Source organism: Bos indicus x Bos taurus, chromosome 7 (assembly GCF_003369695.1).
Source record: "Bos indicus x Bos taurus breed Angus x Brahman F1 hybrid chromosome 7, Bos_hybrid_MaternalHap_v2.0, whole genome shotgun sequence".
NCBI lineage: Eukaryota > Metazoa > Chordata > Mammalia > Artiodactyla > Bovidae > Bos > Bos indicus x Bos taurus.
The window spans coordinates 102,533,046-102,548,555 of record NC_040082.1 but is presented as its reverse complement, the minus strand read 5'-3'; the positions used below and the strand labels follow the sequence as shown (position 1 = coordinate 102,548,555).

The 15,510-nt window shown below is 56.6% G+C and overlaps 1 protein-coding gene across 2 annotated transcripts in view; it reads left to right on the top strand.

The window, feature by feature from the left end:
- BRD4 (bromodomain containing 4) overlaps nucleotides 1–12,898 on the top strand; it is an 87,534-nt gene extending 74,636 nt beyond the window's left edge. The window contains exons 12-20 of one of the 2 annotated variants that reach the window (XM_027548042.1): nucleotides 5,754–5,806; nucleotides 5,942–6,323; nucleotides 6,927–7,520; nucleotides 9,688–9,800; nucleotides 9,899–10,061; nucleotides 10,198–10,328; nucleotides 10,485–10,690; nucleotides 10,780–11,014; nucleotides 11,287–12,898. In XM_027548042.1, coding sequence (XP_027403843.1) covers nucleotides 5,754–5,806; nucleotides 5,942–6,323; nucleotides 6,927–7,520; nucleotides 9,688–9,800; nucleotides 9,899–10,061; nucleotides 10,198–10,328; nucleotides 10,485–10,690; nucleotides 10,780–11,014; nucleotides 11,287–11,355 — 1,946 coding nt within the window. In that variant the 3' untranslated portion in view covers nucleotides 11,356–12,898. Of the gene's footprint in view, nucleotides 1–5,753; nucleotides 5,807–5,921; nucleotides 6,324–6,926; nucleotides 7,521–9,687; nucleotides 9,801–9,898; nucleotides 10,062–10,197; nucleotides 10,329–10,484; nucleotides 10,691–10,779; nucleotides 11,015–11,286 lie in introns of those variants that run through there. The other variant, XM_027548043.1, reaches the window with a different exon arrangement.
- The last annotated feature ends 2,612 nt before the right edge of the window (nucleotides 12,899–15,510 follow it).

Below are 15,510 nucleotides of genomic sequence, written 5' to 3'. Positions count from 1 at the left end.
TTCCTAGACAACCAACCTCAACTTCCGCGACCCTGGGTCTTGGAATGACTCGGTTCCTGTCCCGTCTTGAGGCCTGCTGCTGCCCACTCCAAGGGTGTGATGCTTGCTCTTGGGGAAGGGCTGAGTCCCTGGCGGGGGTGGGGGTAGGAAGAGATCTGGAGGATGGGGCTATAGCCAATCTGCCTGCAGTGCCAGGCGACCCCTCACACCCACACACATGCAGGGAGGGATGCAAGGGCTTCCCGGGCGAGGGCGCGCCTTGTGGAATGTGCCTTGAATGAGAGAGCAGCCGGTGGGCGGGTTTTTCCCACACACACACACACACACACTTGGGGACCATGGGAGTGCAGTGTTGGTTGCATCCGTGATTCTAACAGAAGCATCTGCTCTGCTCTGTGGGTGGGAAAGAGCCCCAGCCCCTCTCCCCAGTCAAAGGAAGCTGCATTCGATGCCTGGGAAAAAAGAAAGGACAACTTTCTTCCTCAACTTGTTTTTATTTTTAATTTGTTCTCTTCCTTAACAGTGTATGTCACTGGCTCCTCTTTTTTATAGTTTTGCTTGTTTCTTGGAGTTCAGAGGAATGCAGAGGCTGTTAGCTAGAGGTCCTGCACTCCAGAGCTCCTTTCTTAGGGGCATTCCCTCCTTCCAGCTGAGCCCCAAGGCAGGGTCAGCATTACCTCGCTGAGATAGGGTGCAGAAAAGTGGACCCTGGAGGGTAAGGACAGAATCTGTGGGTGCCCAGTGGGTGTGGCACACCACGCGGGACTTCAGAAGTGAGGCAAGGAGAGGACAGGCGGGGTAATCTCTCAGCCGCAGAGCCCAGCAAAGGAGACCCCAGCACGCAGTGCACACACATGGAGCTCGTTACTGGAAGCCATTCTGTCTAGAGGCATGAGCGGGCTCAGGCGGTTCTGGAGATATCTGTGCGTGCCTGATCTGAGGCCCTTTTCAGGGGAAGGTGGGCCTGTCCCCACCCGCAGCTGGCCAGGCAGGGGTGGAACTCCCAGTTGCGGCGCTGTCTTCTCGTGCCCTGACAGCAGGCGGGGCACCGGAGGCTGGCTTGGTCTGCAGTTCTTCTGTTCTTTATGACTTGAACGGTACATTCCACACCATTTCTCTCACACTGGTTTCTCTCTCCCTCTACGTAGGTCCTGCCTAATCATTGGACACGGACTCTTAATAAAACGGTCTTCAGTTCCAGATTCCTTCCCAGCAAGCTATAGCTTAAGTCCATTTTCTTCCGTGAAAGGGACAGGACTCCATCAAGTTATGGAATTCCTCAGAGCCCTGGGCCTGTCCCCCGGGGTGGATTAGTCATGTCCAGCAGCTCACACCTAGTCCCGCCTCCGGGAAGGCTGCCTGCCTGGCTGCCCGCCCGCCCGGGCCTCCTGTGTAAAGACTGCCTGGCTGTTCTGCCCAGCCTCCCTGGTCGTCTGGGGTCCTCTGAGTGGGTGGCATCTCCCAGAGGGTGATGACAATCCCCCTGCACACACATTCATGCGGTGCTGCTCCGTGTGCAAGGCCCCGCCCGTCACAGATGCGTTTTCTGTCTCCACCCCTCCCTCTTTTGGGGGGACTCTGGATCCTAACTGCTTCCCTCCTGGACCTTCCAATGATGTTAGCCCAGGAAAGATCTCACTCAACTCAGCCTCAGGAAGAACATTGTGACATCTAGAGTTTCCCCAAGTGAGGAGCGAGGCTTTAGAGGCGAGGCCAGCTGGGCCCACGGCTCCCTGGGGCTGTCCCTCAGCCTGCCTTCTCTGGTGGCCCACGCTGCTCTGTTGGCCAGAGGCGCCCACCAGCCACAGCTGACCCACAGCCCCCTGGAGTCCTCTCTCTGTTTTCATCGTTCCCACTGTTGTCTGTTGGGCATCTTCCCAATTTCTTTGGCCTCTTCTCCTAAAGTCGCACAGGGAAAGTACCTCCTAGGCGGCCTCCTTGCCCCTCTCTTCCCAGGTACATAGACGCAGACCGCAGGAGCTGCCGGGCAGGCCGGGAGTGAGGGACATCTGGGGAAACGTGGCCGTGCCGCCGGCTGACCTGACTCCTGCAGCCCACAGTCCTTGCCCCCGCTGGGGGTCGAGATCTGGGCTAGTAGCACGAGAGGGCTGGACCAATCAGTGGTGAGGGCATTGGAGCCTTTGGGCCCTCTTCGTGCCCATGCAGGTACTCCCCTCAGTTCAGCCCCCAAGAGTGATGGGAGCCGCCGGGTGGGCCACATCATCCAAGCCCTCTGAGAGGCACTGGATAGGCTTTTTTTTTTTTGGCTCTAAAAATAAACATCAGCCCTTTTTTAGTCATGAATCCAGCATCTCAGCAGAAAACTGCCTGGCGTGTAAAGTCCCCTAAGGAATAGCATTTGTTTTAAATGTAGTTGGTGTGTACTTCGAGGCCTGACCGTCTCCTGGCATTTTGGGATCAGCCTCCTCCTGCACCTTGGAGTGGGCTTGAGGAGGTGCAGTTGGCCAGCGCCTGTGTGGAAGCCCTGGCCCCCTCCCCAGCTCCTTGGGACCTTGAGCCCAAGCAGTTGTAACAGCCCCAGGCTGCTCTTGGCCTTGGGTTCTGCTCTCAGCCTCCCCGGAGCCCCTCGGGCCCTGCAGTGATACTTGGGAGTTCCTCAGCTGCTCCCGGATCCTCCAGCCGGTCAGCTTCCAGTTGAGCTCGTTTGCCAAACAGACTATTTTGAGCTGCCCTTTGGCCTGTTCCTGATGTTTCCAGTACTGCTTGGCCTGGCTTGGGTCCGGGGGCTTCATGCCCAGAGATTCCCACAGGACAGTTGGGAAGCTGCTGGCATTGTCTTTCTGGGAAGATTCTGCCGTCTTGGAGCAAATGGCAGGCTAGATTCCCATGGCGTCAGCCTGTGTGCCACCCCACCCCTTCCCGCTCGTGGGCACAGAGGCTGTAGCCCCAGGCCAGCTCTTCCTATGTGATCCTTGCATCTTCTCTGTTCAGGGGTCCTGTCCTTGCCCATGGTGCTTCCGTCTGACAGAGAACTTGATCGTTCGATTCGGGCTGGCACCGATGCCCCAGGAAGAGCAGAGCGAGCAGAAGCCTGCCCACCCTTTCGGCAGCCTCCAGTGTGCGGGCGCTGGCTGGTGCCAGCCGGGCCTGAGAAGTTGCTCTAGGGAAGGGTGGGAGGCCGGGTGTCTGCTGGTGCGGAGGCTTCCAGTCTGTTCAGTTGAGGGGCTCTGCACCTCTGCCCTTGCCTTCCGTCCTGTCTCCTTCCCTTGAGTTGTGGGGGAGTGGGGAGGAATCAGTGTTTTAATCAGATTTTACAAAAACGTTTTAATTCTTTGTACAATTACCATCTTATGTAAAGCTGAAATTTGTGTTGAGTTCAAGATGTTCATGGAATAAAGATCACACAGTACTTGAGGCCATCTTCATGTAACCCTTTCTAGAGAGTTTTGTGTGGGGGGTGTCTTGGGGCTGGTGTGTGGTGAAGTTGTACACTTCCTGTCTTGTCTTCCTACCACGAGGCGAGTGGTGCATGTGAGCCAGCTGTGACAGCCCCAAATAGGCTCCAGCACCCCTTGGTCCCTGCCGCCAGCGCCTTGAGTCCTCTGGTCCTGGTGGTCTGCTGGGTGCCTCCCACCTTCTCTCCCGCTCTAGGCCAGCCCTACCCCGCACTTCTGTGCAGCTTGGGGGTGATACTCCTGGTGACCTTTCTAAGGCAGCTGATACCCACTCCCTGGATCCTTAAGGGCCCCATTGCACTTTGTCCCCTCTAGTTCCCCCAGTGGGCCTCTCTTGCTCATGGCTGCAGGGAGGTGGTGAGGGCTCAAAGCCACTTGTCCCTCTTCTGTGTTGGAAAAAAGTGTTTTCCCCACCAAGGCCATGAGATGAAAGGCCATCTCAACCCCATCCAACCTTTTCCCTGCGACACAGTGTCCTATCCAGGTCATACTTAATGCACTGACCGCCTTCCTGCCCCCAGCCTCCCTTGAGCTGCAATTTCTGTTGCTGGCATCTACCCTGGGAGGGGAGCCCGGCCTGGGAGAACGCCCCGTCCTCTTCCTCCTGTGTGCCATGCTCCAGCCTTGTGTGTGTAGGGTCCCCTCAGCCCTGGGCTTCCATCTTCTGTGTGGCCCAGCGTTCCTTCACCCCGAGGTCCCAGACACCCGGCTCGTGGCCCAATCCTGCAAATTACCCAAACTGCTCCCTTCATACGTTGTGACTCGAGTGTCCTTTCTACCAGGTCTCATACGTGACCTGTAGAGTCCTGAGCCCTGTATCCTGGCATCTCTAGTATCTGGGTTTGGGGCTGGGCCTGCAGTTCCCCCACCCCAGGTGTCCCTAGTCACTGCCACTCAGGTAAAAACGTGTCTGTAGCCGCAGAGTTCTGTGTCACTGTCTTACCTCTTGCATGGAATGGTGAGTTCTGGCAGGGCACGAGGTCTCCCTCACCCCTCTAAGTGGCACACTACACCAAGGCCGTACGCCTCTCCAAAGCTTCCTTAGCACTGCCCTCCGTGAAGCAGCTACCAGCGGAGCTAGCCCCACTTTGGGCAAAAAGCATGTGTCCTCCAGCACCAGCGGCAAGAGCCGGTACCCTGGTGAGGAGCGCAGGGGAGGCCACGCGAAGCGACGAGATCCCAGCTCCCACCTGGTGGTCGGTGGCTTCCCTTCCCAGCCTTCGAGCCCTGGCCAGGCTTACCCTCCCTGTCTCCCGCTCCAGGATGTGCACCCAGCGGTGTTTGGCGAGGGGAATCCTGTGGGCCAAAGTTCCTTAGCATGAAGCTCTATAGAGGCGGGGTAGAGGGGCTCAGGGTGGCTCTTGCACACTCCTCACAGAGACGGGCACACCCCAGATGTGCCCACACAGTGGCAGCAACAAGCCATGGGCTCCTGAGAAGCCAGGACACATACTTTGTCTCCCTACAGCACATGAACCATGTCCCAACACAGGGACTTCTCTGAGGCTGGTCTCCTGAGAGGAAGAGGAGTCTGGCCAGTGGCCGCCGCCTCTGCTGGCCACAGCATCGAGTGCCTCCCTCATTGGTTCCTGGGTCGTCCAGAGAGGCTGGCTGGCTGGCTTCTCTCCCTCCACAAAATGCACAAGCTTGTCAGCACTTCCTGCTTGTCAGCACTTCCCGCTTGGCAGCGCTCTCCTCGCCTGTCCCACGGCTCTGTGGCCAGGGCCTTGGCCCGTGCTGGCACCAGTGGTCCCTGTCACCACCTGTACATTTCTGCTTCTCCTGGGACAATGGGAAGGCGCAAGTGTCAGAGGGCAGTGCAGCTGGAGGCCGCTGAGTTGTTACTTTTGGGCTGTGTGGCTGGGGCAAGTCCCTCAACTTCTCTGAGCCTTACTTTACTAGTTTCTTAAATGGATAAGATCATTTCAAGCACCGTGGTGGTCCCAGGGTGAAGCAGGTTGGGGTGCAGATGCTCAGATCCCTGTGGAGGCCTCTGACTAGCCAAGAAGGGGAGACGGTTGAGCCAGGAGGTCCCTCGTAGTTCAGTCCCCCACACGTTCGGGTGTGCTCTTGTCATGAAGCTGATGGTCTGGAGTTTGGTGGGGAAGCTAGGCATGGTCCCTGCTAGGAAAAAAAGCCGCAGGCAAATGGGTAGGTGACACCCACACATCTTTCCCTCCCCTGTGACCCCTCCCAGACGGAACCCGGCCACCCTCCCTCTCACTGTCACTTGGCCCTTCTCCTGAACTCACCCTCTGTTTTCTCCTCACTCTGCGTGGAAGGCCCGCTCCCAGTCTTCTCCCTTAGAGCCTCACCGCCTTCTCTTTACCTCCACAGAGATGGCTCCGAAGTCAAAAAAGAAGGGGCACCCTGGGAGGGAGCAGAAGAAGGTAGGTGGTTTCAGGGGTGTCTTTGAGCAGGTGGGCAGTGGCTGCCTGCTTGTGTGGGCCCTGGCGGGGAGGGGTCCTGTGCTTGGCCCAGACACTGTGGCCTACCTCATGTCAGCCTGTCCTGTCTGTCTGCAGCACCACCACCACCACCATCAGCAGATGCAGCAGGCCCCGGCCCCCATGCCCCAGCCCCCGCCGCCGCCGCCGCCCCAGCAGCCCCCGCCGCCGCCGCCGCCGCCCCAGCAGCAGCCTCCGCAGCAGCCCCCGGCCCCGCCCCCGCCCCCCTCCATGCCACAGCAGGCGGCCCCCGCGATGAAGTCCTCGCCTCCACCCTTCATCGCCGCCCAGGTGCCTGTGCTGGAGCCCCAGCTTCCAGGCAGTGTCTTCGACCCCATCGGCCACTTCACCCAGCCCATCCTGCACCTGCCACAGCCCGAGCTACCCCCTCACCTGCCCCAGCCTCCTGAGCACAGCACTCCGCCTCATCTCAACCAGCACTCGGTGGTCTCTCCTCCAGGTGAGCGGTGACCGTGCCCACTCGGGTCTTAGTACGGTGACGGGCTCCTCTGAGCCACGGGTAGAATCCCTCTTAGCCTCAGCTGTCTGGTTGCTCGGGGTCGATTAGCCGCTCCTTGGGCCCATTCTGGAAATGATGCCAGAAGTGTGGACAGGACAGGCCTTGCGAGGAGAGACCGTGCTTTGGTGCAGAAGATACTGATCCAGGTCTGGTGGGCCAGGCCTCGCAGTGCGAGGTGGGAAAGGATGGGACTACTCTGTGGCTCCCAGTCAGGGGTGGGAGGGCATGAACTCTCATCCTGCAAGGGATGTGGGGATGACGAAAGACCTGGAGGGTGAGTGGAACGGTTGGAGGGGAGGGAGGAAAGTTAGGGGCACGGAGCACAGGGCAGGATGATGCTGGTGGGGGGGTGGGGCGGGGGGGGGCTTCTTCCTGTAGCCCTCCCTGGATGCCATCCTGACTCTCGAGTTCTGGGGAAGCCAAGGAGGGTGGGGAGAGGTTGCCAGTTGAAGGGAGACAAGTCAGAGGGCGGGATGGAGGAGAAAGGCTGGGCCGGGGGCCGCACAGTGTGTGAGCCTCACCACCTGGCTCCCGTCCTTGCAGCTTTGCACAACGCGCTGCCTCAGCAGCCATCACGGCCCAGTAACCGAGCTGCCGCCTTGCCCCCCAAGGCTTCCCGTCCCCCCACTGTGTCGCCCGCCCTGGCCCAGCCACCCCTCCTCCCGCAGCCCCCCATGGCTCAGCCCCCCCAAGTGCTGCTGCAGGAGGACGAAGAGCCGCCTGCCCCGCCCCTCACCTCCATGCAGATGCAGCTCTACCTGCAGCAGCTGCAGAAGGTGCAGCCCCCCACGCCACTACTCCCTTCCGTGAAGGTGCAGTCGCAGCCCCCGCCCCCCCTGCCCCCGCCTCCCCATCCCTCCGTGCAGCAGCTGCAGCAGCAGCAGCAGCCGCCACCCCCACCCCCACCCCAACCCCAGCCCCCCCCCCAGCAGCAGCACCAGCCCCCCCCACGGCCTGTGCACATGCAGCCCATGCAGTTCCCCGCTCACATCCAGCAGCCCCCGCCGCCCCCTGGCCAGCAGCCACCCCACCCACCCACAGGCCAGCAGCCACCCCCGCCGCAGCCTGCCAAGCCTCAACAAGTCATCCAGCACCACCCTTCACCCCGGCACCACAAGTCAGACCCCTACTCCACTGGTAAGTGTCCCCACCCTGCCCCCGGGCTTTGGGGAGGCTGGCTCCAGGCCCAGAATCTCATCCCCGAGGAGCCAGGTGGGTCAGTTGGGCACAGCAGGCTGACGTGAGCTCAGAGCTAAGTCTCGGAGGCTCTGGGTTGGTTGGAGAGACACAGCTGAAAAGAGGCAGTGATACAGTGTTTTAATCAGGTGTGCATCTTGCTTTCAAGCCAAGGTGACAGATTAAGCCCTCAGTTGGTCAGTTTTTTGGAACTCACAGTCAAGATAGCATTACAGTGCATGGTGATTCCTGTAGGAAGGGGAGCTGAGAGCCCAAGGAAGGTACCTCCTCTGCCTCTGGGGGTTGGGGCAGGCTTCCTGGAGGTGACTAGAATGAGCAGGAGCTGGTTTAACAAACAGTGGGGTATAAGGTCCAGGCTGAGCCAGGAGCAAATCTGGGCAGCAGTGGCTCTCTGGATACCTGCCTGAAAAGGTGCTCTGCTTTTGGTGTCAGGAGGCCCCCCTGGTGGAGCTGGAAACATGTCAGGGAGAATTGGGCTGAAGCCCAAAGGTAGCGCACAACTTTCTGGGAAACCACTCGTGTCTTCTGCTCCCAGTCTCTAGCCTGACCTCCGCTGCCCATTTTCAGTCAACAGCATCGGGCAGGCCAAGCCCTCCTGCCTTTCCTGAATACTTGTTTTCTAGGTGTCTCTGACCAAAACAGTCTGGCAGTATTCTTGTTGATGCCTCATGGTGTGGTGACATGTGAGGGTCAGAGCTGAGGGTCCTGGGCTTGGCACATAGACTGTGCAGCCTGACCTGAGGGGTGCTGTGGGTGCTGCCAACAAATTGAATAAAGCTGTTGGCTTAAGGCTGTGATTTTTCCTAAACCTGGTAAAAGTTGTAGGTGCCAAGTGGCTCGCTGTGCACCCTGAGCTGAGAGCAGCTGGCCGTCGTTTCTCGGGAAGACCAGTAACGGTCCCAGCAGCTTGCAGATGGCTGGGGGTTTCCTCAAGTCTGAGACCAGGGCTCGTCTGGTGATGAGATACCTTTGGAAGAGTCAGCATCTGGAGCAGGGCAGGTTCCCTCTGGCTGCCTGTGCTTACAGTCCCTGGGCCCATTTCCGCTTGAGTTCTGTGGCCTAGACTGGGTCACAGGGAGTGATGTGTGTTGGAGTCCAGCTGGGGGCTCTGGGTCAAAGGCCAAGTTTTTGGAGGCCAAGGAGGCTTGGCAAGCAACTCTGGGGAAGGCCAACTTGCAGGCATTGCCCCAGGCTGCTCGGCTCCCCTTTAGGTCCTGCTGAGTGAGCCACCAGGAGGCAGGAGATGCCTCCATGTCACAGGCCTGGGAGCCATCAGCTAGATCCTCCTCAGAAGGGGCTCCCAAGGGAGCGACCCCCCGGGGGGGGGGCTTGTTGTACTTGTGTGTTTGTGGATTTCTGGCAGGCCTGGGCCAAGGCTGCCTGGGTACCCCCAGCATTGGCTTGGATGAAGGTGGGTGTGCCGGGCCCTTCTCCCTACTCTGTGGGCCTTGCAGGTTGAGTTGTGTTGGGGAGGTTCCTGGGGGTCCGGCCTTAGACCCGAAGCAGCTGTCCAGGCAGACTGGCCTAGTCACATGGGGACAGCTGGGCACCGAGGCTGCCTGCTCTGTGGGGTTACTGACATCCGTCGTGTTTGACCCAGATCGTACCATCGGACCACCTGAAGAACTTTTAAAAAGGACTTAAGTCCAGACCCCACGTAGGCCCAGATGTATCTGTACTTCTTAAAGTTTCTTAATGAAGGCTGTTTTTCCTGACACACAGTGCTATCAACAACCAGAATTGAGTTCATGGCTCCGTAGAGCCCTGTTTTACAGTGAGCGCAGTGAACATAATGAGCTCAGCTGGTGAGGAATCCGCCTGCAATGCAGGAGACCCTGGTTTGATTCCTGGGTTGGGAAGTTCCCCTGGAGAAGGAATTTACCCATTCCAGTATTCTTGCTTGGAGAATTCTTATGGACAGAGAAGCTTGGTGGGCTATAGTCCATGGGGTTGCAGAGTCAGACACAACTGAGCCACTAAGCACAGCACAGTGAGCAGAGGGCCCGAGGTGCCAGGGGCTGAGCTGTTGTGGGGCTTCCCTGGCTGGGCTCAGGGCCTGTGACCTCCACACCAGATTGGCTGATAAGCTCCTTGTTCCTTCTCTTAGGTCACCTCCGTGAAGCCCCCTCCCCGCTTATGATACATTCCCCCCAGATACCACAGTTCCAGAGCCTGACCCACCAGTCGCCACCCCAGCAAAATGTCCAGCCTAAGAAGCAGGTAAAGGACAGGGCTGGGCATCAGCCCCCAGGGGTGGGGACAGGCGGGACCAGAGGTGGCTGTCTGCCTCACCAGCTGCCATGCCTGTGCTGTCCCAGGAGCTCCGAGCGGCCTCTGTGGTCCAGCCCCAGCCTCTGGTGGTGGTGAAGGAGGAGAAGATCCACTCACCCATCATCCGCAGTGAGCCTTTCAGCCCCTCACTGCGGCCGGAGCCCCCCAAGCACCCGGAGAGCATCAAGGCCCCTGTCCACTTGCCCCAGCGTGAGTGCCCTCTCCAACCCCTGCAGAGGTTGAGGGTCTCCGGGAGCCTGCACTGGGTGTGAACTTTCTGTGGGCCGGTCAGCCATGCCCTGCTGAGGTGGGTAGGGCCCAGGCCCATGGGCTGTTTGTGTTCCAGGGCCTGAGATGAAGCCTGTGGATGTCGGGAGGCCTGTCATTCGGCCCCCTGAGCAGAATGCACCCCCACCAGGGGCCCCAGACAAGGACAAACAGAAACAGGAGCCGAAGACGCCAGTTGCACCCAAAAAGGTAGGAGCAGTTGGAGCCATGAATGCCCTTCACTCCCACCCCACCCAGGGCACTCAGGGAGCTGCCTGGGTGGGTGCATCCTCAGACTTCAGGCCTCTTGAGGAGTCCAGGCACAGCAGAGTGCCTCACCAGCCCCGTGGTCTATCTGTCTCACAGGACCTAAAAATCAAGAACATGGGCTCCTGGGCTAGCCTGGTGCAGAAGCATCCCACCACCCCATCCTCCACAGCAAAGTCCTCAAGCGACAGCTTCGAGCAGTTCCGCCGCGCAGCCCGAGAGAAGGAGGAGCGCGAGAAGGCCTTGAAGGCGCAGGCTGAGCACGCAGAGAAGGAGAAGGAGCGGCTGCGGCAGGAGCGCATGAGGTGGGCGTGGGATCTGGGTGGGGCGTGGGGCTCCCTGGGCTCAAACCTGTCCCCATGTGGATGCTGACACAGAGCCCTGCCCTGCTCAGGAGCCGGGAGGATGAGGATGCGCTGGAGCAGGCCCGGCGAGCCCATGAGGAGGCACGGCGGCGCCAGGAGCAGCAGCAGCAGCAGCGCCAGGAACAGCAGCAGCAGCAGCAACAGGCAGCTGCTGTAGCTGCCGCCGCCGCCCCCCAGGCCCGGAGCTCCCAGCCCCAGTCCATGCTGGACCAGCAGCGAGAGCTGGCCCGGAAGCAGGAGCAGGAGCGAAGGCGCCGGGAAGCGGTGAGCCGGGGGGCTTTGGGCACTGCTGGGAAGAGATCCACCCCTGGGGGAGTTGAGAAAGGGGACCCTGAGGTCCAGGAGGTGGCGGGGGCCGAGCTCTCCTTGTTTGTGCTGTGCTGGCCCTCTGGGCCTCCAGGGTGCTCAGGCCTGATTCAGGAAGTACTACAGTGTGGGCTTGTGGGGAGAGCCGTCGATGGAGGGCAGGGCGGGGATTCTGGGAGCAAGGGCAGAGCATGAAATTTCACTTCCTCTTACCCTCCTCTCTCCTCCAGATGGCAGCTACCATTGACATGAATTTTCAGAGTGATCTGTTGTCAATATTTGAAGAAAATCTTTTCTGAGAGCACCTGGGTGACTTCTGACTTTGATTTCCTGGCAAAACGTTGACTCTCCATAGTGTTAGGGGCAGCAACGGAGGCAGTAGCAGCGGCGAGGGGGTGTCTTCAGGCCTGGCTCTCCTGCATGCTATGCCTGGGGCAGGCCTGGTGGGCAGCTGAGGATCGCAGAGCCTGTCTGCCTTACAGCCAGCCGCACGTCCTGCCACCCCCACAGGACATCGGCACAGGGCACGCCTCGCCATGAGCAAGTGCCGGCTAGACCCAAGCCCCGAGTCCCCGCGTGTGGGGCAGAGGCCCTTCTCTCTGCCAAATGTCTACACAGTATACACAGGACATCGTTGCTGCCGCCACCGTGACTGGTTTACTGTCCCCAAGAGCGTGACGTTCGTGACGTCCTGCCCACCGGGAGTCCTTTCCCACACCCCAGCTGCCGCTGCCCACACCCAGGAGACCAGGGCAGGCTTGCAAGAGCTGGAGGTGGCAAGGGCGCTGGCCCACCCCCTTGCTGGCACTGACTTTGCCTTGAACAGACCCCACCCCTCCCTTCCCCTCCCCCCACAAGCCTTTAATTGAGAGCCGCTCTCTGTAAGTGTTCGCTTGTGCAAAAGGGAATAGTGCCGTGGAGGTGTGTGTGTGTCCATGGCAATCTGGAGCGAGGTGACTGTCACACGCGTGTGTGTGGGCCGGCCTCGCCTGGCGAGTGAGGCCACCAACCAAAGTCAGTTCCTTCCCACCTGTGTTTCTGGTTTTGTTTTGTTTTGTTTTTTTCTATATATATATTTTTTGTTGAATTCTATTTTATTTTTAATTCTCTCTTCTCCTCCAGACACAATGGCACTGCTTATCTCTGAAATGGTGTGATCGTCTCCTCATTGAGCGGCGGCTGCCACCGCGCTGTGGGTAGTGTGTGACCGTGGCTGTACTGTGTAGTGAAACATAGTTGGCATATCTTTGTTTGAAGTTTGTTGGTGACTCCACCAAACTGGTGTAAAAAAAACTCAAAAAAAAAAAAGAAAAACCCACACACACACAAAATACAAAACACACAAAAAAAACTGCCTACATTTTACTCAGTTTCAAACTTTTACTAGTCTGTTTTTAATTATAAAACCAGAAAACTGCGTTTTCTTATTCTTTTTTCCTCCCCCCATTTGTTGGCTTCTTTTTATTTTTAATGTAAAATCTGTTGGGGTTTTTTTTTTTGTTTGTTTTTGAGTTTTTTGAGTTTTTTTTTTTTTTTTAAACCAGGAGAGGAAGGGCCAGGGGGTGAGGTGGGCACAAGGGGCCATTAGCCACAGACTGAGGCAGAGACTCCCTGCCTGGCGCTTGGCCCTACCAACCGGCTGCCCCTTCCCGACTTTTTTTTTTAATTTTATAATTGGAGCCCTTGGTGAGGTTACGCGTGCCATGAGAACCCACTCTACACCATGACGCTGGCGCCTCAGTGTTGGCCAAACTCTGGAGTCATTGACTGGTTTGACTTTCATACGGTGAATATGCATTTGGTCTGTACTGATCATGGAATAAACACATCTCTCTTTTTTAATGCTGGCGTCTCCCTGATATTTCTTTGTGAACCACCTGTTGTTGCCTAGGCTAAGTCTGCCCCCCCCCCCCCCCCCCCCCGCCCAACATACACACACACACACGCACGCACGCACGCACCACCTTGGTACAAGAACTACCGCCTGGGACCACCTGGCCTGTCCCTGGGCAGGAGCTGCCCCCTCTAGACTGAAGCTGTTAACTGGGAGCCCAGGTATCCCTTCTCCCTGTGGACTCGAAGTTGGTGACATGCTCCAGCAGAACCTGGCCAAAGTCCAGACAGTATTCTTTCCCTTTGCCCTTCCTCCATCCTGATCTCCCACTCGCCCAAAGGACTTGAGCCACGTCTCCCACCTTGCCTGCCTCTGCCGAACTCCTTTCATTTAAGCTCAGGGTTAACAAGATACTTAGATAATGTACATCTCCCCAGATAGGATCCTCACCCCACTCCACCCCCAAGCCTGCTGGGTGGACACCCTGCTGGGCCTGCCTGTGCACCCATCTGTACACACATGCCCCAGCCACAGGGCAAGGGCAGTACTCAAGAGCAGCCCCCAGTATGTGAGATGAAAGTTTATCACTTACACGTATGCAAAGACACAGTGGTTGAAACATTTCCAGCACTGTTTATTAACCCACACTCTCCTTTTTTTCAAGCAGAAAGGCCCTGTATCTTGGGTTTGGGATCTGCCAAACATCCCAATTGATGGTATATGTAGTTCAGGCATTTAGCCAGAGACCTGCCCCACTCCTGCTCCACACTCCTCCCTACCCTCTTCCCCCTCCCACAGCACTTCCTTATAAACAAACCACTGTGCTGGTTCAAGTGTGACTTATATTTTGGTTCCATGGGGTTTCTTCCTTCTCATCCCACTCTCATTTTTTGTTCGGTGTTTTGTTCAGAAACTTCCCCAGGCCAAGTCTGTTTAGCTGGAGAAACGGTTTGTCTGCACCTTCCTTCTAAAGATTTAACTCTGCCATGGCCCTCTCCACACCTCCCTGAAGGGTGTTTCTCTAACTGGGTTGTTATTAGAACTTGGATCTACTATTTAATTTCTCTGGCCACTTCCCAACCCCTCCCACAGTACTAGAAATCTTAGTTCTATACAAGAGTAAGAGGTGTGTACGAGCCCATACTGTACTGTATGCACGGATCGCTTGGCCAATAATTATGTCAGTGAATCTGAGACTTGTATTAAACACTTTAGACATTTGTAGAAGGGAATTCGTAGACTTTTCACTTATATACTAAAAGTTTTTTTTTTTTTTTTGTGCAGTTCTCATTGCAAAAATAAACATTTGTACTGAATATAAAATTATCATCCTGTGACTACTGCTGTCTTTTTGTCTAAGGGTAGAGCTTGGGGATGGGTGTGGGTAGGGGGAATGTAGGAGTCAGTGTTCTGCAGAAGGGAGATCCACAAACACCCCCCAGCCATGACTGGTTGGTGTGTGCAGCAGCCAGGTTAGAGGCCTCAGGAGGAGGGATTCCTGGATCAAGTGGTTGGAAAATTGATTTGATGGGAAATGTAAGTGAAACCAAAGCCATGATACAGGCTAACTGTGCAAGAAAAGGTAGGTGATAAATGTGAGGTGAACAACTGTTTGTACATTGATACGCAATGTAATCATAGATCTCTGTTGGGCCCTGAAATGAACTGTTTACTGAAGCTGCTGCTGCTAAGTCACTTCAGTTGTGTCCGACTCTGTGTGACCCCATAGACGGCAGCCCACCAGGCTCCCCCGTCCCTGGGATTCTCCAGGCAAGAACACTGGAGTGGGTTGCCATTTCCTTCTCCAATGCGTGAAAGTGAAGTCCCTCAGTCGAGTCCGACTCTTAGCGACCCCATGGACTGCAACCTACCAGGCTCCTCTGCAGAACCACATAAACCAGATTTCCCTTAAATAGGCACCTGTGTGGTAATATCAGCAAGAAAAACAAGGAATGGGCCTATCTGAACACTGATTGACCTTAAGTATAAAAGGAAAAAACCAGGTGTATAAAATGTTTTCCATGAGAAACCAGGAAACTAGTTTGACAGTGGTCGATAACACGTCCCCACAGCTCTGAGGTGCCTGTTCACTCGCCCACACCATCCCCAGCCCTTCTCTACTGGCTGCTGTTTTAAAGTTTGCCCTTCCTTCCCCAAATTTGGATTTTTTATTACAGATCTAAAGCTCTTAAAATTTTATACTGATTAAATCACTACTGCAGTATTTGATTAAAAAAAATAGGGACCTATGAACTTAATATGGTGCCAGGACAAATATAATGTTGAGCAGCTTTGACAATACAAAGGCAAGGTTAACTGGTAGATGGGAGATTTGATGATGGTGTTCAGTAGCTAAGTCGTGTCTGACTCTTGTGATCCTGGGTACTGTAGCCCAACAGGCTCCTCTGCCCATGGGATTTCCCAGGCAAGAACATTGGAGTGGGTTGCCATTTCCTTCTCCAGGGCATCTTCCCGACCCAGGAGTCAAACCTGCATCTCCTGCATTGGCAGGCAGATTTTGCCACTAAGTCACCACAAAAGTCCTTGTGAGGAAAGATGAGAGGTGACAAAATGGGGTAAAGTTAGAGGAAACCAGTAGGAAAACTAAACATGGATACAG